The sequence below is a fragment of the Amborella trichopoda genome, chromosome 12 (genome assembly GCF_054954075.1).
Source record: "Amborella trichopoda isolate Santa Cruz 75 chromosome 12, AtrichopodaSantaCruz75HAP2 v2.0, whole genome shotgun sequence".
In the NCBI taxonomy this organism is placed as follows: domain Eukaryota; kingdom Viridiplantae; phylum Streptophyta; class Magnoliopsida; order Amborellales; family Amborellaceae; genus Amborella; species Amborella trichopoda.
The window spans coordinates 2009984-2036870 of record NC_142347.1 but is presented as its reverse complement, the minus strand read 5'-3'; the positions used below and the strand labels follow the sequence as shown (position 1 = coordinate 2036870).

Genomic DNA, 26887 nt, shown 5'->3' with positions numbered 1-26887 from the left:
ATAAGAGAAAATAAGGTAGAAAGAGAGTAGCAGAGCCTAATGTCTCTTTGAAAAGGATGAAGTTTCAATAAAGCCTAGGCTCTATGAAAAATAAAATAAGTCACTTTTAGCAACCTAAATATTCACGATGCTCCAAAATCAATTTTCAAGGCCAAGAATAAAATTTGAAACTTAAGAAGTGCACAGATCTTGCGAATTTATGAATAATTTATGAATATTTAGTTTTTGAGAGAAATGGACGGTCTAAATAATTTATTATAATATATGTTATTTTTAGTCCTTGAAATCTTAATTTTTTTTCACAATCATAATGTTCAAACCGAGATAATCGAGGTTTTTTAAAGCTTGAATTGCAATTTTTTATGAGTCATGAGGTAAGGTTTTACTTATTTTGATAGTGTTGCACGCTTATCAAGACTATTTTTCCTCTTAAATTGTTGGGCTATTTCTCAATAGGGTGCAGTTTATATAAAGTTGAGGCTCTAAATAATCAAAATAAAACATACTATCAAATGGTATTGTTTCAATGCTAAAAATCTTTGTGATAGCCTTAAAATATATTTTCATCTCTAATTATAAAATGTAAAGCTTAAGAAATAGTATAGATTGAACCAGTGTTTTAAAAAACGCCAAGTCGAACCGGACTCGCCCGGTTCGATTCGAAAATCGTGAAAAAGGGATCGGATCGCCTAAAAAATCGAAAATCATCCGGTTCTAGAGAGAACCGGACGATTCTGTACAGTGAATCGCCGATTCACCATACGGAATCGGCTAGTCCGAACAGTGAATCGACGAGTCCGTACGGAATTTTTATTTATTTATTTATTTTATTTTTTATTTTTTGTAATCCATGATAGATTTTTTTGTAATACTTGATCGATTTTTTTGTAATCCATGATCGAATTGTTTTTGTTTTTTTGTAATCCATGATCGAATTTTTTGGTTTTTTGTAACCCATAATAGAATTTTTTGTAATCCATGATCGAAATATTTGTTTTCTTTTCTTGTAATCCATGATCGATTTTTTTGATTTTTTTTTTTTTTTGTAACCCATGATAGAATTTTTTGTAATCCATGATCGAATGTTTTGTAATACATGATCGAAATGTTTGTTTTTTTTTTGTAATCCATGATCGAAATGTTTGTTTTTTTTTTTGTAATCCATGATTGAATTTTTTGTTTTTTGCTTTTTTTGTAACCCATGATAGAGTTTTTTGTAATCCATGATTGAATTTTTTGTAATCCATGATCGAACTGTTTTTTTCTTTTTTTGTAATCCACGATTGAATTTTTTGTTTTTTTTTGTTTGTTTTTTTTTGTAATCCATGATCGAATTTTATGTAATCCATGATCGAATTTTATGTAATCTATGATCGAATTTTATGTAATCCATGATTAAATTTTTTGAAAATTTGTGATTTTTTTTTTTAATCCATGATCGAATTTATTTTTGTAATCCATGATAGAATTTTTTGAAAATTTGTGATTTTTTTTTTAATCCATGATAGATTTTTTTGAAAATTTGTTTTTTTTTTTTTTTAATCCATATTATTCAAAGAGAAAATGAGAGAGATGATGATTCTGAGGCCACCCTATCCCAGCCATATTATTCACATATCGAGTCCCAACAGCAACAGTGTAGGGATGAGCACGAAATACTGTAAATTAAATGCTGAATGGCGGTTCATGCAGGGAAAGAACATATCAATATGCGCATATTCATTCAAAAACATGAAAATTCTTAATGGAGTACCCTCATTTTTTATTGAATTCCCAAAAAAAAATATTTATAATGAATTTTAATAATTTTTTCAAATTTTTTTTAAGCTTTATTTTGACCGATTCACCCGATTCTCAATCCGGATCGCCGATTCGCCGATCCGGATCGGTTTTTTGGAAGCCCGATCCGGGTCACCGATCCGTTTTTTAAACCATTGGATTGAACACATATGAAAACATGAAAATTGATGGTCCAAAAATGCATTACAAGATGCTCTATTTCCAAAACTTGAAATCTATTTTTTCGCATGTCTACTGATTTTGAGGTGAGATGATCAATTTGAGTATGCAAACAACCTCTTCTAGTGAAATTTTTGAGGTGAGCCCTAATTTGATTGTTCGGAGCATCGCACTTATATAAACTTTTTCCTTCCAAAATTGCATGTGATATATGGGATCCAGCCAATCTTGGTCACCTGGTCCCCTAATAGGACCGTTGCAATCTCTGAGAGAGCCAATGATCCACCACCAAGTCATAATTTTTTTTTATACTTGTTGGAAACAAGCTAGTCCTAAGACAATTCTCAATCTGGATTGGTGGTTTTTTAGAAACCCTTAATTTTATCGTTTCAATCATGAGATTATATATATATATATATATATATATATATGGATCAGAAGAACTTTCAAAAGATTCTTCTTCAATTTGTAATATACTAAACAGTTGCTCTTTGATACTGTCATCTATTTGTAAAACATCTATTTTCTTGTTGATTCTCACATAAGCAAAATATAACAACATACAGATGAAACATATAAGAAAAGGAATTTTAAAGATAAATTGACATTCTTGCAAAGATAAATATTATTAAGCAGAAAATACACAAAGAAGTCGATATATTAATGAGGATCCAATTCACATAAATAACATGCCAGAATTTTATATAAATAACTATTTTAAACTGCATGAGAGAGGAAGAACAAATAATATGAGAGAAGAAAAACAAAAAACTTACATATGACACTTGCGGAAACTGGAAAACAACTTCCACTCGTCCGGACAGTACTTGGGTAACAAGTCCCAGTTACAATCACACATGTAACACTCCCACTCTTACTATTTTTAATACACAAACACTCTTATCCTTTTATAGAAATTTGATCTGGTTGGCTGGATACACCACCAGATATACAGTAGAGAGAGAGTACAGTTGCAAAGAGATTACAGAGAGAGAAAACTTCTGATGCCTTGATGAATGACCTCCTTCCTTCTTTTATAACTTGCGGACGCCAAATTTTTCATTTCAAGTCCGTTGGTGCTGGATGGGACTAAAAGGTGCTGGTGATGCTGGATGGGACCTAAAGGTGTCGGTGATGCTGGATAGGACCTAAAGGTGTCGGTGGAGAAAGATGATGTTGATGTGAACAGGAAAAGGTGAAAAGATGTTGTCGGTATGAACAAGAAAAGGTGAAAAGATGTTGTTGGTAACTATTTTAGCTTTTACTACTTTGTCGGCATTTTAGGACTCGTGTGCTTTTGGGTTGTAGTCGCTCCGTCCTGTGTATTGTGATATCATTTACTGTGATATTCCGAATTCCATATCCTCGTTTTCTTACTCATAGGTTTCTTCATTTTGAGTTGAAATAGTCATGGCTTCTTCTTCCTCATCGAAAATCTGTAGCAATTTCTTTTTGAGCTCTTCTCTGGTTGCAGTAGGGCGAAACTTATTTACATTGTCCGCCACGTGTACTTCTGTATCCGGGGGTGAAAATATTACCTTTATCATTTTTATTTTATCAGGGTTTAGGGCTTCATTTTCATAAATGTCCCACCACTTTATATATATTTGTCTGCCTAGTTTAGGAATATATTTCCAGTTATTTATATAGTCTTCTGATATATGGTGGGACCATTTCATGATCCATGGAATCTGGTATAAAGCCATAAAATACATATTGAGATCTATATTGGGATTATTATTATTGTGATCTATGAACTTCCTTTGGGAAGCTTAAATATTAGCTGGCAGTATTTATGTTCCGGATCCCCATAATTGGAACCAGTTTTTGAACCAATTTGGGAAATCTCCTATTACTGATATTTTTATTTGTATAAACCACGTATGGGAATTTATATTATTTTGAAAAGCAAAGACCTCATGCCATGCTTTAATGTATTCAAAATATTGATAATATTTATTACTGAAACCTTCATTTTGCAATTTTCTAGGTTTCAAGGGGTCCGTGCCCCATTTTTGTATGAAATTATTTTCCTTATTTGGAATTTGGAATATGCGATCATATTAGTATTCTTATAAAAATGGACTAAAGTAATAGATCTCGTTTCAAGGAGAATGGTTTCATACGACTCTCAGCTTTTGTCTCCTTTATTCGGGTGTAGGTGGTTATTCAAATATGTAGCAGCTATTTCCCCTGGGTCCTTAGTTTTATGATTATCTTCTATTATAGTAATGGCTATGAAAGAGGTTTCTATGAACCTACTCTTTTCTTCTGGTGTATTTATAGCTATTGGTTTAAGAGAAAATGTTATATCTTGGGCTTGTTTTTTGACTATTTGTTTTGGGGTTATTGGTGATGATGATGTTGCCAAAGCTTTACTTGGCACAAAAACTATTTCCAATTTCCCCTTTTTTTGCTAAACTCCTCTTGTCCCCCTTGCAAAAACTCACGAGTTAAAACATCAGGAATGTAATTAGTGGTGCCTTTAATATGTTCAACTTCAAATTCAAAGGAAGAGAGTATACTTTACATCGAGCAAAAATTTATTTGGAGACAAGGTTTTTGACATCATTAAGGAGTATGTCTTTTGCAGCTTTACAATCCGTGCAAATTAGGACTTTTTGATTGAGTAAATCGCTCTGAAATTTTGTAACACAATGGACAATAGCTAGGATCTCTTTTTTAACAGTGGAATAATTTTGCTGGGTCCGATTCCAAGCCCGAGAAGTGAAACGAACCAGTTGTTCAGGATTATAAATTTTTTGTTTTAAAATCCCTCTTAACCCTTTTTCTGAAGCATCACATTCAATAATTTTGAAAGCAGTAGGGTCGGATAGTGTCAGGCAGGGTAATTCTTTAGCCTTTATTTTTATTTTTCATACTGCTGAAGTATGCACATCCGTCCATTCCGGAGGATTCTTTTTCACTTTTTGAAATAATTGTTTAGCATCAATAGCTAAATCTTTGTAAAAATCAGCAATGTAATTAAGACAACTGATAAATCTCTGGAGCTCAGTTTTGTCTTTAATTATATTTGGGAATTTATTGGCAAAATCAATGGCTCTATTAATGGGGATTATTCTTCCTTGGAAGATATTATGTCCTAAAAATCTTATCTTTGTCTAACAAAGACTAATCTTTTAGGCAGAAACTACTAAACCAGCCACTTTGATTGCTTTGATAAACATATTTAAATGTTTAAAATGTTGTTCTAGATTTTCAGAGAATACTAAGACATCATCAATACAAGCAATCATAAATTTAGTATAAGGATTAAAGATGTCATTCATAATATTCTAGAACTCTGAAGGGGCATTCTTTGGTAAAAAAAGCATAACATTCCATTCATATTGCCCAAAAGGAATATTAAAAGCAGTTTTGTATCGATCTTTTTCAGCAATTTGGAATTGCTAATAACCAGACTTTAGATCAAATTTAGAAAAAATACAAGCATTAACAAGTCGATCCAACATATCTCTTTTATTAAGAATGAGATACCTTATCCATCTTAAAGCCTTATTGAGTGGCTTATAATTTATAACCAATCGAGGAACCCTTGTTCTATTTCAGAAGCTTTTTCTACATAGAATGCTGAGCAGCTCCAAGGAAAAGAGTTTTTCCTAATAAGTTTTTTTGAAGCAAATCTACAATTTCCTTTTTACAAATTTCCAAAAGTCTGGGATTTATATGAATTGGTCTAGCTTTGGTAGAAATTCTTTCTTCATGGAAATTAATTTCATAAGGTAGGCAAACAATATGTCTTTGCCTATTCCAAAAGCATTTGGGAGTTCAACATATATTTCTTTTTCTATCGCCCTTTTATTCTCAGGAAGTAGGAGCTTGGTTTCTATTGTTTTATATTTTACCTCTTCTTTAAAGTAGTATAAGAACTTTTCTTTATTAGGAATTTTTTCTTTTATATTATTGATTTCTCGAATTTTAGGTTTCTCGAAGAACTCAAATTTCACATTATGTCCTTCTATATTGGCTTCAATTCCGGTATTATCAATTTTTATTGGGTAAAGCATATTTAGAAATGGAGTTCCCAGGATTACAGACTGGCTTAATCTTTTTACCATAATAAAGGGGAACTCAAAGCAGTTTCCATTATTGCAAACCGCAGAATTTGAAAGTTATAGTTTATAACCATTTTACTGTCATATGTCGTATTTAAGACTTGGGTGGTTTTACTAAAATATTTAGTAGGGACCAGACCTTCATTTATGCAATTTAAATCTGCTCTTGAGTCTATTAGTGCAAGAATTTGAAAACTATATTCTTTATGGACGATTATTTTTATCATGGTAAACCATTTCTGAGTAATTACTTTGTCAAGAAGACTAACATAATTACAATCTTGGGTTGTATTAGAAGATTCTGGTTCATCAATTACCTTAGGGGAAAATTCTTGTCTTAAGAGGCAGATGATTCTTATAATCATTTATAATATTGTTAAATTCTAGTTCGTCATTAGTATTGACAGGACTATTTTCAATTGGATTAGAGGCATATTCTGTAATCTGGACACTATTTTTCGGATTTATTAGTTCATTACGAACCTCATTTATTTTTTGTCTTAGTTATGAGATGGAAGGTTCTTTATAGGTATTATTTTTATTTTTAACTCTTCTAAGAATATTGGCAAAACTGTAATCTTCTTGAGTACGTACAAGAGGATTAGAAGGTTTTTTATTTGTTTTAGCTATGTTTAAATACTGGACTAACGCTTCTCGCTTAGTCTCTAGATCAGTTATTTTATCACTTATATCTATGATTAGGTTTTCTTCTTTTGTAGGAGTATTACAAAAACATGTAGTATCAATATTATCAATATCGGAGTCTGAACTGCTCAGAATCAATTCTTCGTCCTCTATTTCTCTTGTTAACATTTTTGTATCTGGATCAGAAGAACTTTCAGAAGATTCTTCTTCAATTTGTAATATACTAAACAATTGCTCTTTGATACTGTCATCTATTTGTAAAGCATCTATTTTCTTCTTGATTCTACATTTATTTTTATAATGACCTACTTTTCGGCAATTATAGCAAACATGAATTTTCCTCTTTCCTTTGTTTTTAAAAGAGGTATTTCTGGGAGAAAACTTTTTAGAAAATCTTTCTTTTATCGAAGTTTTATTGGATCTTGCCTTAGTGATATATTTTTTAATTTTATATCTTTTTTTTATCAGAATATCTGGAAGATGGCAAAGTATTAAACCCAAACTGTTCGCAAAAATCTCTTAATTCTTTTCTTCCAGTCATTCTTTGTTTATCAAGCTATCTTTTTAATTTTAGATCTATACAGAGAGCAAGGCCTTCTGCACAAATTTTTGCTGACAATTCTCCTAGTGTATATAAAGAGTATGGGATTATTCCTCCATGTTTATTTTTTAGCCGTATTTTGACCTTTTCAACAAAAAGATGAGGCAAACCAGATATGAATTTTTATTTCCAGTGGTCAGACTTACTGTCTTCTCTAGAAAAGAGTCTGAAGAAGAATTCATCTTTGTACCACTCTTAATGGGATAATGTTGGACACCTTAAATTAGAAAGCATGTCTTCTGATCTAGCATCTAATAACGCGATACTTCCTACAAAGTGGAGAGTAATTGTATATATTAACGTATTGACTACATCACTTTCATTATTTATTATATCTTGACCCAATTCATTTTTAACTGCCCATTGTTTAGTGGCAGTTAATATTTCATTTTTCGTATTTTCATCCATGTGGAAATCCCACCAACCTCTCAGCCATCCTGTGAATCCACAAATAATGACTTTGGCTATTTCTTGGTCATGGTTTCCACTTATCTTACACGCAGTAGCATACATGGTCATATGCTTCATAAGATCAAGAATCTGGTTTTTTGATATGCCATCAATATTTCAATTTACAATTGATCTTTCAGAATAAGATATAAAACTTGTAATTAAATCTTCTTCAAACTGGAGATCTACAGGGGTAGGCCTAGGATAGTATATTCTTGTTTGAGAAGTAGGCCTACACTTTTTCCGATAGTATATTCGGTTTATTTCAAGACTTTCTGTTTTCAAAGTTTGTTCGACTTTATCAAGTTCATTATTAGGAAATGGTTCTTGTTGATGGACCATAGCTCCTTGGTCAGAGCTTGTCTTAGAAGTTACTTCATTTTCTTTTATATTTGACTTTGCTAGTTTCCTAACTAGCTCATCCACTAATTCTTTATTATTATGCTTCTTTTTTATACCTTGAAGGCTGAACTGGCTTTTATTAATGGTTGGAGGGGGTTTAAACAGTAAAGCTTGTTTCCCTTCCGATTTTTTATGATCCATCGGGTTTTCCTGTGGTCTACTTATTATATTTTCAATCCTAGTTGTCTGCCTTCCAATGGTTTGTAAGCAGAGATTAGTATAATTGTTCTGCTCAATTAGATGTGGAATGACATCTATTTTATGTGTATGGTGATTCGTTTCTTTAGGAGAAATTTTATAAGGTGAAGCCTTAGCTTCGGGTTTATCTTCACATTTCCCTTTCATTTGAAAACTTCTTTCAGGGGGATGAATGTATTGTAATTCTTCCCCTTAAGTGCTATAAAAGATTTGATACTGGTTCTCAACAGTCTTAAGACCAAATTCTGAGATTTTAATGTCTTTTTCCCTTAGGATATATCTTAACCATTAAATAAACTTTATATTTCTCTTATGTTTTAATATGAATTTATTAAATTTCTTATGCAACACATCTAATAGGTTTTGGGGGAATTCAGCCAAGTACCAATCCCGGATGTTCTTATTTTCATCAGACATGAAGTCTTGTTTTATCCATTCTTTATCCATTTTAAATTTTTTTCTTCTATTTTATCTTCTTGGAGAGTAAGGATATTGAAATCTAAGTCAGAAGGCGTTGGTTCTTTATCTGGGGAACTATGTTCATATATTTTATATACTGGTTGTTAGACTTGACTATTTGTTCTAGTCAATCCTTCTACTACTGGTTTCCTATGATTTTGCTCATGTTCTAACTGTGGAACAGAAGAAGTAGAGCATCTTGAAGGAATTCTAGAAGGGCCTTCAGAAATATTTAGTCGAGTCCGTTTGTTTGAATTAAATTGTATTTCTACATCCCCATCTGGGTATTCTATTATTTGTTCGGGTTTTCAATTCACTGGGGTTCTAGACTGTTGATTTTCACAGTGTAGAGACCATTTTTCAAGGAGTCTAATCTGAGACCAGGAAATAGACCTTGGTATAACAGTATTAGATTTTTCCATAATAGTTTGGAAAAACACTGTTTGCCCTTTAGTATCCATCTGAAGTGCATTTAGGCATAAAGTGTTCATCACTTTATAGCATATCCTATAAACTAGAGCAATATTTTGGGATCCTGAATCCATATCAAACCCTTGGGTTTTTATATTTAAGGTAAGAACTTTCAAGAGGTTAGGATCTGTCAAGGTTACCAAAAAATTGGGGAAACAATTGAAGTATATAGGACCGTTACAAAGATTTGATTCTATTATTCCTAGTAGAGAGTCTGGAACTTTATTATGTCGCTCGTCCCTTAGGCAAAGAAGGACCGAGTTATTTAAACCAATTCGTAAGAGGTTTTATAGCAGTTTGGACAAGTCCTATATGCAAATATTTGTAACTCTTATTTTTGTGGTCTTGTATCATTCGATTTGAAAGAAGTTGGAAACTATTCTACTCATTGGTGATAGAAATACTTTGTTCTACGGTTTTAATGGAAAAACTTGTTTTTAAATTCAAAAGTTCATTTTCTGTAGACAACTGATGCTGGAACTTTAGGAATATTCCAATTCTGAATTTGTTTTTCTATATTATCTATAGTTATTTCTTCTCTATTTCTTACACGTAGTGTATTATTAGAAGAAGAAGTTGTTCTATTGGATATAGTCCTAAGGAAATTTGCCATTTCTGATAATCTTTGATCACTGAGTCAGTCGGAAACAGTTCCTGTACCTCTCACGGCTCTTCCTGATATGTTTCAAGCTTTAACAATAATGCATTTTGTTAACACATTATTTAGACTATCCATTTTCAAGATTTTCATGTGTATATAAATCTACTCATTCTCCATAATTTTTGAAGCTTTCAATTTTATAATTAGGAGTGGAATTCCATTTCCATACTATCATAGAGCTTTTGAACTACATCTTATCACAAACATTATTTTTTAGTATTTTTAAATTTAACACCTCATATAAACAGTACCTTTACATGTAAGAAACAAATTTCAGAAAGTATATAATGAGGCTATTTATCTTTGGTATAAGGTGATCATAATTAATCTTGACCATTGCATATGAAATTGAGTGGCTATATTTATTTTATTGAAGAAATTCAAAGTTCAAAAGAAATTTCTTCGAACTTTGTGACACACCCAAGCTATTAAATTTCACATCGGACGGTTGTAAGTAATTGTGACATCCTTGTAAATGGTCTCAATGTATACAATCCCTATAAATTTTATAACTTTAATTTTATTAATTGATTCCGAAATGTATTTGACTCTATGGACTTGACCCAACCTGGTCGGTTCTAGGACCACTTGACTTGGACCTAACCACTTAAGTCGGGCAGGTCCAAGTCTATCTTAAACGTTAGAGCTTGGCCCTTTGTGTTTAAAGCCATGCTAATCATATTTGGCAAGGTTGTCAAGAAAACCAGCAGTGTGTACGGGAACCAAGAGTTTTAGTCAAGTGACGCCTTCGGAACTAGACTCCACAGGGAGGAAAGGGTTTGGTTGGATCTTAAGTTCCATTGTCGAACTCGCCAGTAGACGGGAGTCATGGTCAGCCCCAATCAATTTTCATTGGGTCCAGGTGGGGAGACTTTAGACCGGGTTCTGTTCGGGTCTGGGTTGGGTCCTATATATAGGTTTTTTGGTCAGGCCCTGGTCTTGACTAGGGGTGGCAAAGGGTCGGGTCGGGTCCGGGTTCCCCGGACTCGAAAAAGTATTACCCGAACCTAAAAAAGTATTATGGGACCCGGACCCAAAATATAATGTGGAACTCTAGACTTAATTGGACCTGACCCAAAATTAAAATATATATGTATTTAAATATATTTAACTATGTTTCATAAGAAAAGAGCTTGGGTTTAATTGGTTAGCATTTGATGATTTGCAGCGCTAAGTCCTAGGCTCAATTCTTCCTAAGGTAAGTGCCACTCACCCCCAAAAGAATTTTTTTTTTCATAAATTAGGACCCAAATATATGTGAAACCGAAACCAGACCCGATTTGCATTTGGATCTAAGATTTGGACCCGGACCCAAACCACTGGGTCCAATTTGTCGACCCATACCTGGATCTCGGTCGGGTCCAGGTCCATGTCCATCTGTTGCCACTCCCACTGGTCCAATTAATTTTTAAGTGTTTTCAATAGCAATTGTCCAATCATCATTTAATGGCAAATCCCAAAATTTGATGTTCAGTTTTACTCCGACACAGAAACAAACATCTCCCACCCTTCCTTTCCTATTCTTGGGGATTTCAAAGTCCCTTCTCTTTCTCTCTCTACACCCTCGCCCCATTCTTCGGATTGTTTGTTCTGCCATTTTTTTCTCTCTCTACACCCATGGCCTTCCTCACCCCACCAAAACCACCATCTCTCTTTCTCTCTCTAACCCAAGAATCAAAACAACCAGAGCAGAAAGGCCCCCCATCTTCACAAACCAAACACGACCCCCCAATTCAAAAGGGGGGGTTAGCGAGAGAAAGAGGTAAGAGGAGAGAGAAGAGAAGGGGGAAAACATTGGGGTGGGGAGGACGATGTGGAAATCTGTGAATCATGAGAAGAGAGATTCAGAGGCCCGTAATCAGCTGGTCGCCGTGGCGGTGGACAGTGATAAGAGCAGTCAGCACGCTCTGAAATGGGCTTCGGACCACCTTATTGGGAAAGGCCAACTCTTCATCCTTCTCCATATTCACCGAAAGGTCACCGCCATCTCCACCCCAAGTCAGTCTCTCTCTCTCTCTTCCCACCTTCCTTTCTCTCTCTAGGCTAATTAACATGATTTTTATTTGACAGATGTGATTTATAATGTTTACTTGTTTGCCACCCCATATATTTTCTTTCTTGTTTTTGTAGTGTGTGACTGTATCATTGTCTCTCTCTCTTTCTCTCTGCATTTCATGTCTTCCTTTAGAACCAATTGAGATGATGGCAAACTGTTTAGAATCTAACTGCTAGCTTGGAACATATTCACATATTCCTTTTTTGTTTTTTAGTTTTGCATATTCCTTAACTTATCCTATCATTTCATTCTCCCGAGTTCTATTTCATCCTACCAAGTTCTGGTTGTTTGTGGTTGATAACCTGCTGGAATGTTAAAGAAATTCTAGTTACCTGTGTTTGGCAACATGTTGGAATATATATTTAAATATTATATATTAAATATAAAATAATATATAATATAAATTGTATTGTAAATAACTATTATATAAATAAAATATAGTATATAATACAGATATATATTAATTTTAAAATAATATAAAAATATATTAACAATTCAAATATAAATATATAATATAATATAATATGGAAAAGTATGCAATAAGACCATTTATCTTTGGTACAAGGTGGTCACAATTTATCTTGACCATTGGATACGAAATTGCGTGGCTGCATTTATTGCAGTGACCAAGCTCAAAGTTCAAAAGAAATTTTCTTGAACTCTGTGACACATCCAAGCTATCATATTTCAAATCGGATGGTTATAAATAATTATGACCTCCTTATATCAAAGGTAAATGGTCTCATTGTATACAATCCCATATAATATATAATATGGTGTAGTGTGTATTGGATGTGGTTTCTATAAGATTGCAACCTTAAACAATTAAGGCCCACCTCCAAATTTTATCATGAAATGTAATTTTGGGGTAAATGTTTTTTAGGATTATCTTAAAATCTATTTTCGTATCTAATTATAAACTTTTTAAACTAAAAAAATAGTTAAAATCAAGTAGATCTATAAACATATAAATTTTTTAAAAATGGACGGTCTAGATAATGTGTTGCAAGATGCACTATTTTTAGGACTCAAAATCTTTTTTTTTTATATTCATATATCTCAATGTTCAGATGATCAATTAGAGGTTTTTCAACATTAAAAGAACTTTTCCGATGGATTTTTGAGGTGCATCTTTGATTCTACAATTTAAGGTTGCAACCTTATATAAACTTTTTCCTTTTATAGTTATTTCATTAATGTATATAAGTATTATATATAATATGTGATATATATATTTATTATAATATATATATTATATGATATTTATGTATTATAGATAATATAAATAAAAAATATATAATATAATATAATATAATACAAATATAAATTAACTATTTGAATATAGAAGGAGGGATGTATAATAGGGTTTGGAGAAGAAGCCCTCTTTGACGGCCAAGTTCTTATTTTAAATTCCATCATTTTAGATGGAACTTTTCTTCTTAAGCAAACGGGAGTAAGGAAGTTATGGGGGAATTTCTTTACTGCATAAGTTCCTTGCATCAAACGCCCGATTTGTACAGTAATGGGGAAGTTCCTTCTTCCTCCTCCTAACTTCTTGTTCTCAAACATGCCCTTAAGACCTGAATGAATATATGTTATATCAGGATTGTATAGTATGAGACCATTTATATTTGTTACAAGGAGGTCATAATTGATCTAGGAATTAGATGCCAAATTGGATGGCTTGAAATGTGCCACAAAATTCAAGAATTTTTTACTTTTTTTTAGCTTTAAGTTTGGCTAGGGACACTCTTACATCTACCTGATTTGAAATCTAATGGCCCAAAGTGATTTTGACCTCCTTGTGCCACAAGTAAATGGTATGCTTTTTATTTTTTATTCATACGTGAAAGAAAATTACCAGATTGTTTCTCATTTATAGAAGGGTTATACTGGGATATACTACTTTAATGGTGAACTTAGAATTTTCTGCTCAAAAATTTTTTGACAATTAAATGCCCTTATATGTCCAAAAAATGACTTTTGATCATAGCTAGTTCATGAATTATAGGAAGGGTGTCTATGTTATTAATAAATCCCCCAAAATTTAATTTCAAATTAAAAAAAATACTCTTGACTTTTTGAAGGAGAAGTTTTACATAAGGTGTCAACCTTATTATTGTACAAGTAAGGCTCACCTCAAAACCCACCAAAATAGATTGTTATTATGACATTGACAAACCTTCCAATTGATCATCTTGACTTCGAGATGTATGGATATGAAAAAATTGATTTCAAGTCTTGAAAACAATGCATCTTGTAGCGCATATGCAGACTGTATTTTTTAATATTCTTAAGTGTTTATATGTCTACTCAATCTGCTCCATTTTTAGAGCTTTAAATTTTATGATCATGGATGAAAACAATTTTTTAGGCCATCACAAAGTTTGCCAGCACCCCTTCTTGAATCATCATATCCAAATCTCAGACAGAGTCGACGAATGAATCAGGTTATACTTGCAAGGGCATTTGGCAATAAAAAATTTCAAAATAGGAAATTCTAGGTTCACCATTGGGTTGTTTAGCCTAGAATAACCCTTTAGAGAACATATGGGCTTGGCCGTTTCGGTGCATAGTGTGTTTTGTATATGCCTACCCAGAAAATTGTTACTTACAAAATTGTAGGTCATTTTGGTCTTTATTGATCTAGAGAAAGCTTATGATAGAGTACCTCAAGATTTAATTTGGTTGGTGTTGGAAAAGAAAGGAGTCTCTAGATGTTATATCAACGTGGTCAGAGATATATACGAGGGAGTAATAACTAGTGTTCGAACAACTAGTGGAGAGATGAGTGAGTTTTCAATAACAATAGGCTCACAATAGGGGTCAGCGTTGAGCCCATGCCTCTTTGTCTTAATTATGGACGACTTAACTAGGCACTTACAAGATGCCATGGTGTATGTTCATTGTGGACGACATAGTTTTGATCGATCAGACTTGAAGTAATGTCAACACAAAGTTAGAACTTTGGAGGGATGCTCTAGAATCTAAAGGTTTTAAAATCAGCCAGACTAGGACAAAATATATAAAATGCAAATTTAGTAATAATACAAGTAGAGACGAGGAAGTAGTTAATATTGATGGCCGAGAAATACCAAAAAGAGTACACTTTTGATATATTGGGTCAATAATTTAGGGAAATGGAGGGATTGAGAAAGATGTCGCACATAGAATTAGAGTTGAGTGGCGAAGTGGAGATGTGTTAATGAAGCTGAAGGGCAAGTTCTATAGGATAGTTGTGAGACCAGTTTTGCTTTATCGGGTGGAATGTTAGGCTGTCAAGAAATAACATACTAATAGGATGAGTGTAGTTGAGATGAGGATGTTGAGATGGATGAATGACAAGACAAGAAAGAATAGAATTCAAAATCAATACATTTAAGATAACGCAAGTGTGGCTCCAATAGACAATAAGATGAGAGAAAATAGACTTAGGTGGGCTGGCCATGTACAACACTTTCACAGTACAACACTTGTTAGGAGGTATTAGTTTAATCAAGTGGAATACTCAAAAAAGACAAGGGGTAGGCCTAAAAGGACATGGTTGAAAATAGTGAGAGAAGATATGGGGTATGGCTCTTGATAGAGTAGAATGGAGGACCAGGAATCATGTAGCTGACCCTAAATAGTTGGGAATAGCCTTTGATGATTTTGATGACACGACATACAAACACATTAATCATTTACAAATCATAATTTTTAAGTTGGGCTATTGTTTTCGGTCATGATCATCATAACCTTTTCCTAACTATTTAGGGTCGGCTATTTTATAAATCAACTATTTTCCCAATATTAAAAGATAATTAAAGTGCTTTAGTTGTTTTTTTTTGTTACGATACCAACATTTGTTTTCTGATGAGTGATAAAAAGTTGATGGAAGCAATGCAAAATTTGAACGAATAAAGGAGCCCACTTTATGATACTCCAAATGCCTATTTTGGGATCTGACATGGGTACATGTGTTAAAAACACTAGCTCTGAAATGAGCTGTTAGATGTGACATGTCCATACATCAATTAGAGTAGGAGAGATGTAAAAAGGACCAATAAGTATATTCATAGTGATATTCAAAGAAAAAAAGGAAAGAAGGAAAAAACAATGAAGCAAAAATGTCTTAGAGTGTCAGGCACGCATATAGTATTTTGTTGCATGTCAATACGCTGCTAGATCATGGACATGCTTATTGAAGTTATACATTTGAATTGCTAAATTGAGGAGGTAAGATCTCCCACACCTCTCTGCCCTTCCTTATCACAGTACCCTACTGGCCTCAAAATTCACTAGCAAAAACTCTCTCTAATATCCAACCCTCTTACCTCTCTGCCCTCCCTCAGAATTTTCTCCAGTCTCCAAGGGATTTTGGACTAGCAGACTAAAGACAAAACTACCTACAATAATCTTTAATAGCAATGTCTTTTAAGGCATACACTTATTAATAGCACATCATCTTCTGTCCCTGTGGAATTTCTCTTCCTTATCACCCTAGCAATGCATTTAAAAATATTGTCTTTACTTGTCGATCTTGGATTTCCTTTAGTGCATCCATCAAAAGAGAGGTAAGGTCCCCTTCCTTGGTGATTGGCCATCATCTTGTTGTCGCCAATGACTCGGGTCCATAATTGTTTAATATATATATATATATATATATATATTTTGGAGAATTGTTGAAGAGTTGTTGTATCACCATCACCAAGTTTGTGGTGCCCCTTTTAGTCATGTTAGTTGACTCTTCTTCTATAGGGGGTCTTGACAAGAATTTCTGTTTTTTTCTCTCCTTCCAAATCCATTGGAGGGTTTGGCCTCTTTCATTCTGTCTTGCCACTGCTCAGTCTTGCGATAGGGTTCTGAAGAAATTAGGTGTCATTATTGAGATATTAAATATGCTTAGTATGCATTTCTATGTGACCAAACTGAAACTGAATTTAGTTAGAAAGATGGGTTATTAATGCCTCCTAAATCCAGCATAACAAAACAAACATATATTTGCAGAGACATGTTAGCATGTGATACATTTATGCATATGTATTTATGTATGTATTCGTCCGTTTTTTGTAATTTAGCAGTTAAAATCTTTACATCCTCCTTTAATTTTGAATATTGGTTTTGGGGCGTTATTGAGGTTAGGAAGCTCCCATTTGCTAGATGGATGCATATGTATTTTAGTCCTAACATCCAATGAAAAATATAATCTTTTGAATTAAATACCCAACAATAACATATTTATTCTATTAATCAATGGAAAAATCAGAAAATAATGTAGATGACGCACAATGATTATTGTTATCAACACATCTCAAATCATTATTTTAAAGAAAATTCCCTTCTAATAAATTTATTATAATTAAACTAAAAATTAAAGCATGTGCTTTTGAAGCTCAAAATAAATAAGTGCGTGAAGCATGGTTTGGAGGAGTTTATATGCACCACATATATATGAATGAGTGATACAAGAGAGGAGCAGTGGGGAGAGAGAGAGAACATTGAGTTCTTGTATTAGGAAAGAATATGGAAAGAAAGAGAATACAGAAATTGATAATATGGATATCTATTTCTGTCTTTGATTCAATTAGAAGATATTTAGTTTCCTACTAAAACAGACAACATTTGGATTGGATTAGAGTGAAAGAGTGATAATATTGGTAGAAATAGAGAGTATTATGATGAGAGAGCAAGAATATTGGGGAATTGATTTTGATTGTGTTTAAAGGGAGAGTCTCAGCCTCAATGTCATATGCTCCACCCTAGACTCTCTGTCAATTTCTCAATAAAGGGCTCTACCCTAAACTCTCTCATTCAATGGCGTTGTTCCTTAGTTGAATGCTACTTATCCTATCCTTAACTGTAGCTTAATATATGCAGAATAGATATGCTTGCGTATGTATGGATGTATGTTAGAGGAGAATCTCTATTTTCCGTTACAAAATATTCCTTTTAACTCAAAACTCATGGTTAATTTTTCATTATTTGTGCATCTGATCCGTCATTCCACATGAACAACTTACTTTGTTGACTATTTATTTAATTCTTTTGAATATTTGTTTTAGCATTAGTGGCATTAACCCTATCTCCTCCCAATGTATTTGATTTATATGGTCATTATAAATGCCTTTAAACTCTGCTCGGGCCTCAGACTCATCCCTGTTCTGAGCCAGGTAATTTGGCAGAGTCCAAGTAGACTTGTCTGAGCAGTGTACAAGAAAATAACATAGGACTTTTTAATCATTTTAAAGAGGCAAGAGCTGCCCATTCGAACTCGCCTCAGCCGAGTCTTGAAGCACTGGTCATTATTCTTGCTAACATGTCACAATTTCTGTGTGTGCTGTAGTGGGTAAAATGCATCCCATTTCTGATGTGGCTGAGGATGTGGCAAATGCTTATAAGGAACAAGTTGCAGCTCAAACCAAAGAATTACTCCTTCCTTTTCAATGCTTTTGCAGTCGGAGAGGGGTATGCTAGTGGCAATTGTTTTTCATGGCTTTCCCTTTTACATGTCTAGCTTAACTTTTATGATTTGGATTCTTACCTACTCGTAAAAAGAAGAGGCTCCGCTCATTTTTTGTAGTTCTGTTCTCATGTTATTCATGATGTACCAGCTACATTGCAAGGAGGTTGTATTAGATGATGTTGATGTGCCAAAGGCCATTGTTGATTATATTATGAATCAATCTGTCGATAAACTTGTTCTAGGTGCTTCATCCAGAAATGCATTGACCAGGTGCCTTATGATTCTCATGCAGTCTAGTCTTCAGTTGTTTATTTGATCCATGATTCATTATTTCCTTATATCGATGCATGCTTCTAACCACTGATTTTTTTGCTTGTTTTGGCAATATTCAGCATTAGGTTCTAGCATAAGTTCTATTAGCCTTTATAACCAATGGTAGTGTTCTCTTTAATGGTAGCTATATATCCTCTTTTGTTTAAAAAAATGATCAAAGTGTCCTTGTTACTTTTTAACATTCAGCAAACCAAATTTCTTTAAAAACTATGATAATGCCTCATATTAGGGTAGTCTCATTAAGTTTTAGATCTCTTTTTGTTCTTTCAAACTTGTTAGAGGACTAAAAAATTACCAAGCAAAAGTGATATGCACTTTCTGTTGTGATATTTCATGAAAACATGATGCTTATCAAGCACTTGCTTTCCTTTGTGACCTTTGACAATTTCTTCAGGACTTTCAAGCAGCCTGATGTCCCTACTTGTGTCTCTAAGACTGCTCCCGAGTTCTGTACCGTCTATGTGATAGCAAAAGGAAAAATTTCATCGATACGTCCTGCTCCTCGTCCTAACAAGCATCCTATCAACCGGCAGCCGAGCAACAAGTTTGAGGGCAACGAAAACCACTCATTTCAGTCTACAAAAAGTAACGAGTTTGAACTTTTTGAACTGATTTCGTGATTTTTGAGATTAATATGTTTGTTGGTATATTTCCTATACATGTGAAAGCTTGAGTTCATAAATGTCATTGTAAATAACAGGCGAACCTGATTTCAGGCAAAATCATGTAGATGATACTGTCAAGTAAGTCCCATTAAAGCTATCCTCGTGTTTTTCCATACTGTGGGTTGGAAGCTTGACATCATTCATGGTGAAGCTTTGTATAGACTGTGCATATTATTATTAAAAAAAAAAAAAAGAGACTTAACTATAGATGTTGCCATTAGGTCGCCATTTGCTAGAAGTGCAAGAATGGGTATTTCCTTTGAGAGAATTCCTGTAACTGGTGGGAGGGCATACGAGAATAGGATGAACGAAAGAATACATCCGGCATCCCAATATGGCTCATATCCAGGTCCAGGTCCAGGTCCAGGTCCAGGACATCATGATGTACCTTACCATAGCATGAGTCCTGGACAGAGTAACTCAGACTGGGCAGGTGTCTCTCTTCGTGATCATTTGGAAGGAGGCAGGCCTTTGAGACTTCCCAATTCCCATGGATACAATGGGGATCAATCCAGTGAAGACCAAATGAGAAGCTTCGAGTCATTAAGAAGTGGAGGAGCTTACTGGTCTAATGGTTCTGGATCTAGTGGGCATGAGCAGTCACCGGTTTCGCAAGAAAACAACAGTGCTCAATGGTCTATGCAATCAGTGGTAAGATTGACTTTGTTATGGTTATGAATTACTGTCCAATTTCATCTTTCTATGTAAAAGATAGCTCTGAGAATTTACCCAATCCAGATCCGAAACTTGAAATTCGGATCCTATTCGGATCAAGGTATGGATCCAAGATTTGGATCCGAAATTCGGATCCGGATCCAAAATTTACATCTGAATAGTAATTCATACCGGATCCAGGTATAGGTTGATCCGATCCGGATCCAACCCAGTTTTTTAAATATAATATATACTATTATAAAATATCCTATTAGCCCATGGACTGATGGAATAATGTAAGCCCAACAGCCTAGATCGAATCTGGGTCGATGTGACAGTCATGACTTCATTTCTTAATATAATTATCGTATTATTTCTACAAATCCAAATCACATGAAATTTGAGGTGTCCATTCTTGTCATCAAAGCGCACCTAATAAAATATTAAAAAAATAATTTGCAAAAATTAAATTGATCGAAATACCCCTGAAAAGTTTCAGGAGCATTTTGGTCAATTTATTTGTACACATTATTTATTTTTATATTTTTATTAGATTCTCCTATATTTAAACGATAAACGCTCCAAATTTCAAGTGATTTGGATTTATAGAAAAAAACTAAAATTCAAATACGTAATGAATCTGGGCCATTGGGCTTACACTGTAGCCTTCAGCCAGTGGGCTAAGCTCATATTCTCCCTATGTTATAATTCATATATTTATTAATTTATATATATATATATATATAATATAATTATTTTAAAATTTATAATTATATTTTAACTTTATCATATACAAAATTGGAACTAATCTAGATCCGGATCTTGGTGGATTTGGGACCCAAACCAAAAAAATTTCAGCCCTAGTAAAAGAGGACTTCTGTAAGTAATTTCAAAAATCACTAATCTTTTAAGAAAATCTTGGATTTGGCAAAAGGAAGGTTGTTGAGTAGGAGTCATGGGGTTAATTTACCCTTCTTGGACCTTATAAACCCTCGTGATAACAATAAAATAAAAGTTTGCATGGTTTTCTTTTTTTTTTTGGGCAAATAGTTTGGATGGTTTTCAATTTCCATTAAATAAAGCTAAAACATATGAACTCACCAATTCATTTTAATTGATTGAGCGAATTGAACCATTATAGTTACCATATTACTATTTAGTCATATAAGAAAACTATGGTGTACAGATGTCAACCCATTATGATGTTGAACATGTGCCTGGATTCTATCCGGAGATTCTTTATTGAGGGTTTCATAGGTGGTCTGGAGGATTAATGGTGGCCTTCTAAGTCCATGGGAATCAAGGGTGTTTCTTAAAGGGAAGGTTCTTTGAAGCTTATGCCCCCTTGCTGTGTTCTAGTAGTGAGTGTGAAAGAAGAGAAGCATTGTATTTCACAGAGTTGCGTAATTTGTGAAGATCAAGCGTTTATCTTTGAATAAATATAAATAAGAGACTAAGTATAAATTAAGAAATGAGAGGTTGCATTACTTGTTTTTCTCGAAATTGACTTGCACAGACTCCCACATTTCTGGATTATGAATATCTTTTATTTTCTCCATTTTTGTAAAAGAATCAGGGGTACATCTAGCAGCTTGAAAGGCCCAAGAGTAACTTGAGTTTGAAAGGCTCAAGAGTAACTTGAGTTCTCTTGGTGCGCTACATGGAAATTTTTAATTATACGGCAAACTTCTCTATTTTACAAAGTCAGTATATACTTAGCTCCAACTCGTTTCTGTGGTATGCTCAGTTGTTTCCCTATACATTAGTTTTTCAAAATCTTAATGGGATTGTCTTCAAAGAGACCATTTATCTTTTGTACAAGGAGGTCACGACTATTCCCACTCATTGGATGTCAAATTTGATGGCTAGGGGTGAGTCACGAAGTCCGAGAAATTTTTTTGGAACTTTGTATCTAATCAATGGCACTCTTACAACTACCCATTTTGAAATCAAAAGGACAAGAATGATTATGACCTCCTTGTACAAAAAGTAAATGATCTCTTTGTAGACAATCCCAATCGTAATACTTTACTGTATTTTATTTCCAAGATATTATTAGAGTGGGCAGTTTGACAAGAAAGACACTAACTAGTAATTAATACTTGTCTGGTTGAACCAAAATATTGAAAATGCTGAAAACTGAATGAAGTAATCTGATTTCTGTAGTTGCTGGTAGCCTACAAAAAACGTCCTGTAATTGTTACTTATATTTGTAGTTTTGTCATGGTGGTTAATGTACTGATGAGTTACTAGAATGATCAATTGGCATGAATATATGTTGGCTTTATTGTATTGAGATCAATTTATGTGATTTTCTTTCTTTTTGTATGCTTAAACAATGTGATTTAATCTCAGGAAGATGTGAATGCCGAGGTTAGAAGATTACGGCTTGAATTGAAGCAGACCATGGAGATGTACAACACGGCCTACAAAGAAGCTGTAAATGCAAATGCGAAGGTTCTGTTTACGAGTCTCTTCATTTTAATCATAGCTTCGTCGTTTTTAATTCAATAAACTACCACAATGTTTCTTATAATCATGTGCATCAATTTCTCAATGGGGTATAAACACTCAAATTTGCATATCCGAAATGCTTATCATTTTGTAATGTTAAGAGAAAAACTATGAACGTACTACAAACTATGGAATACAAAAACTAGAGGATTTGGGGTGCTATATTTCAAAAGATGATGTGAAAACTAGAGGATTTGGGGTGCTATATTTCAAAAGATGATGTGTGAAAAGGGAGGGTGTATTTTAAGTCGTGACCTAGTTATGTACGCTCATTTCCTGTGTGTGTGTGGGTGTGAGTGTGGGTGTGGGTGTAGGTGTGGGTGTGGGTGTGGGTGTGGGTGTGAGTGTGGGTGTGGGTGTGGGTGTGGGTGTGGGTGTGCGTGTGGGTGGGATGGATGCAGGGAGGGAGGAAGGGAAGGAGTAATTTGTCTCAACTGGTCTTTGGAAACAGGATAAGGAGATTCTAACATGGAAGATGGAAGAGGAGAAGAAAATTGAAAAGGCAAGAAAGGCCGAAGAGGCGGCATTGGAGGTCGCTGCAAAGGAGAAGCAGAGGTGCCAAGTTTTGCTTGATGCTGCAGAAGCTGCGAAAAAGATGGCAGAGCTAGAGGCTAGCAAGAGGACAAGTGCTGAGAAGACATCGAAGACAGAGGACCAGGATTGGGAGGTTGATGTGAGGTATAGGAAATACACGATTGAAGAGATTGTGAAGGTGACTGAGAACTTCAATGCGTCCCTCAAGATTGGTGAAGGTGGGTATGGACCTGTGTACAAGGCGACTCTTGACCATACACTGGTTGCCATCAAGATTTTGCGGCCGGATGCAGCTCAAGGAAGGAAGCAATTTCAGCAGGAGGTAAGCCTTATGCTGTTTTATATGATTGTGTTTGTGTTATCCATTTCTATGATCATCCTATGATTAAATAAGGATGCACACACATATATGGTATCGCTACAAGTTTTTTAGAAACTAACAAATGAATGTACCTCACTTTGCTGAGTGAGTCTTCCCTTTCATTTCATTGATGTTCCTTCCAATCTGCCTGAATCATGTATAGAGAGAGAGAGAGAGGTGTCAGGTGCATGACTTATTTCTTCTTTTGAACACATTCACATGCATAACCATACAAGTTCTTGGGACACCCAAGTGGATGCATTAGTAGCATTGCCGCATCTTTCCTTGGAACATTGAGGTTACTTTGAGTTTGTGTTATATAAATGCTACAAAAAGGGACCTTCATGACCAGCATGTACCATCACTACCTTCTGGTTTTTTCATAGCATCCATATAGAGACTGATGTTGGTCTCAACTACAACCTCATATCCTGCTAGATGATTCCGTGTAGAACTTAAAGGGCCTTTACAGCTGTACATTGTGTGTGTGCATTTATGTCCATGTTTTTGTAGAGTTTCATATAGGATTCCAGCTCTCTTACTCATATTTGCAAGTGTGGTTTTATACAATCTCCTCTCACATCAAAATGGTTTGCTGCATTTCACATTCTTTGGAAGAGCGTATATGTATGAACTTATTATGAAGTAAGTGAGAGATCATTCACACGTATTTAATAAACCTAACTCTGTCCCAGATGTTTTTGTATGCTTCTCCCTCTCTCATTTCAAATCTAGCTCTATGCAAATTGGCTGCCTTGGTCATTATAGAGATCAGTCATAGGTATTAAATAACTTTCTTGCTCTCTCATGGAACTTAGTCTGTGATTTTCTCTCTCTCTCTCTCTCTCTAAGATTTGAATTTGGACTTTTTGGGAACAGGTTGAGGTGCTGAGCTGCATCAGGCACCCGAACATGGTCCTCCTCCTCGGCGCATGCCCCGAGTACGGGTGCCTGGTGTACGAATACATGGCCAATGGCAGCCTTGAGGACTGCCTCTTTCGTCGGGCCAACACTCCCACCCTCAGCTGGCAGCTGCGCTTCAAGATTGCCGCTGAGATTGCCACGGGCCTCCTCTTCCTTCACCAGACAAAGCCTGAGCCCCTTGTGCACCGCGATCTCAAGCCTGGCAACATCCTCCTTGATCACAACTTTGTCAGCAAGATCAGTGATGTCGGTCTCGCCCGCCTTGTCCCCCCCTCTGTCGCCGACTCTGTTACCCAATATAGGATGACGGCCGCGGCAGGCACCTTTTGCTACATCGACCCTGAGTATCAAAAGACGGGTATGTTGGGAATAAAGTCTGATGTTTATGCCCTTGGGATCATACTTTTGCAGTTGATTTCTTCGAAGCCTCCGATGGGGCTGGCGCACAACATGGAGAGGTCAATGGAGAAGGGGAGCTTTGGGGAGATGTTGGACCCAACGGTGAAGGACTGGCCGATGGAGGATACCATGAAGTTTGCGAGGCTGGCACTGAGATGTGCAGAGCTTAGGCGCAAGGACAGGCCTGATCTCGGAGGGGTTGTGCTGCCAGAGCTCTGCAGGCTGAGGACCCTTGCTGATGAGAAGATGCCGCAGATGGGACTGTACTTCCATCACACACATGCTATGAGCTATCAGGTAATCTCGTATTGTTTAGCCTTTTGCGGAAAGTTACATGAGTTCTCTCTTACTCTCATGGTGCTGTGTGTAAAAAATCAAATGCAAAGTCAGGATATGCATAGAACAAATTGGCCTCCATTAATATGCACAGGCATTCAAAGAAACTTACAAAACATATTATTACAAGCCCATGTATTATAGTACTTGTTTGGTTTTAGACATGTTACTCAGAGGCTCCTTAGCCACCTGATGTCAAGAACTGGCTGGAGAAGAGGAACAAAGTCCCCTCTTAACTGCCTGTTTGTTGACATCAAACCATTGAGGGACCTGTTTTTTATCCTGTTCGCAGCGAAATAGGTGCCAATAAATAATTTTCCCTGTCATATTACCAAGCACCTTCAATTATATTCAGCATTTGATAAGGTATCTTCTGTAGTCTTCATTTCACATATATAGAAACTCATCAATTATCACAAAGCCATTGCAGCCCCATAACATATGAGATCATGTAGCGTACATATGATTGGATGTGGCATAGGTCTCCTATATTTGTAATTCGTATGTTCCATGTTCCATGTTCCGTATGGATGTACATATATATCCGGCTCGATCTGGACCACGAAACGACCTGATCCATCTCAAGTGGAACTGGACCTGACCCTCCAGGTCCATGGAGTGGGCTGACACAAACCAATAAGCAGTCCCTGTGTGTGTTTTATGTATGTCCTATACTAGTACATGGTTGTCCAAGCAATTTAGGTACTCCCACATCCTCAAAATGTGATAGATGTATGCATGCATTTATTTTCATATCATTTGAACTTTGGAAAATTTATTGCAGGAGGTTATTAATGTTCCTTCCACCGGAGAATCTGGATTTCTGAATGACAACACAAAGAGCAATAGTAGTGCAAGTGGACTGCAATGGTAAAATCACACTGGGATCATCTTTTGCCTGAGCCTTTCTGAGGGTGACTTTTGGCCTTAAATTCACCCCTTTCCACATCAAATTGTTTAGAAAACTATTTATACTTGGGAGAGAAATTGGTTGATAATGGTGTTTTGTGATAATAATGGCCTTGAGCTATAAACTCTTCTTAGAAAGAATGGACTGGTGAATGGTGATTGTGTTTTACTGAATTAATGGATTCATGTGAAAACTGAATCCATTTGATTATTATAAGAATTGTAATCTTATATAATTCATCGAAATAAAAACCCCCTCACTCTACTCGATCCCCAAAATCACATTTTAGTGATGTCAGAGAGGTCACAGTTCACTTTGAAATGCAACATAGGGAAAATATCAATAAAATGGTCATACTATTTCTTGGCGTGTCAATAAAGTTGTTATTTTCTAAAAATTATACTTCACCTAATCTTCATTTATTTCGTTAGAAAATATTCAAGTTGCCCTTTTTATGTGTTTAGAATTTGGAACAGGTTAGGCCATTTTAATGATTTGGCCATTTAAGTTAGTGAAGTGAGTTAAATGAATTAAATACATCTGCCAAAGTTTCATAGCCCAAACACATTTGGTACTTAATTTACTCAGCTCAGGTGAAATTATAAAAAATTATCTGCTTGTTTAGGGATACAAACCTAGAATAATAGCAATTTAGGGTTTCTTTTAACAAAATTCTTGAGGCGGCACCTAAATGAAAGAGATTTTACTATATTGGTTGATTTAACTATCTGATTAATGTGTTGAGGTGGTTGGACTATTTTAATAATATTTCCGAAGGGCATAATGTGATGGAAAAAAAAAAGTGGAGCTACCTTTTTAAGTTTTTTGGAGATT

General features: G+C 34.9%; 1 protein-coding gene across 2 annotated transcripts; it reads left to right on the top strand.

Moving 5' to 3' along the window:
• The first annotated feature begins 11390 nt into the window (after nucleotides 1–11390).
• On the top strand, nucleotides 11391–26317 carry LOC18433767 (U-box domain-containing protein 35). Of its 2 annotated transcripts, XM_020666821.2 has the most exons (10): nucleotides 11391–11920; nucleotides 18304–18425; nucleotides 18572–18693; nucleotides 19151–19341; nucleotides 19457–19499; nucleotides 19643–20072; nucleotides 22431–22532; nucleotides 23041–23445; nucleotides 24364–25104; nucleotides 25928–26317. In XM_020666821.2, the coding sequence occupies exons 1-10, from the start codon at nucleotides 11734–11736 to the stop codon at nucleotides 26015–26017; spliced, it is 2433 nt and encodes an 810-aa protein (XP_020522480.1). In that variant the 5' UTR covers nucleotides 11391–11733; the 3' UTR covers nucleotides 26018–26317. The 2 variants fall into 2 exon arrangements, with proteins under 2 accessions (XP_020522480.1, XP_088710208.1); XM_088854082.1 differs by lacking the exon at nucleotides 18572–18693 and having other exon boundaries at nucleotides 11489–11920.
• The last annotated feature ends 570 nt before the right edge of the window (nucleotides 26318–26887 follow it).

Excerpts from the sequence above, each read along its gene's own strand:
- LOC18433767 (XM_020666821.2), top strand. The coding sequence starts at position 11,734 with ATGTGGAAATCTGTGAATCATGAGAAGAGAGATTCAGAGGCCCGTAAT. Across the intron at positions 11,921-18,303 it reads CACCGCCATCTCCACCCCAA|TGGGTAAAATGCATCCCATT; the intron begins GTCAGTCTCTCT and ends TGTGTGCTGTAG. Across the intron at positions 22,533-23,040 it reads CTGTAAATGCAAATGCGAAG|GATAAGGAGATTCTAACATG; the intron begins GTTCTGTTTACG and ends CTTTGGAAACAG.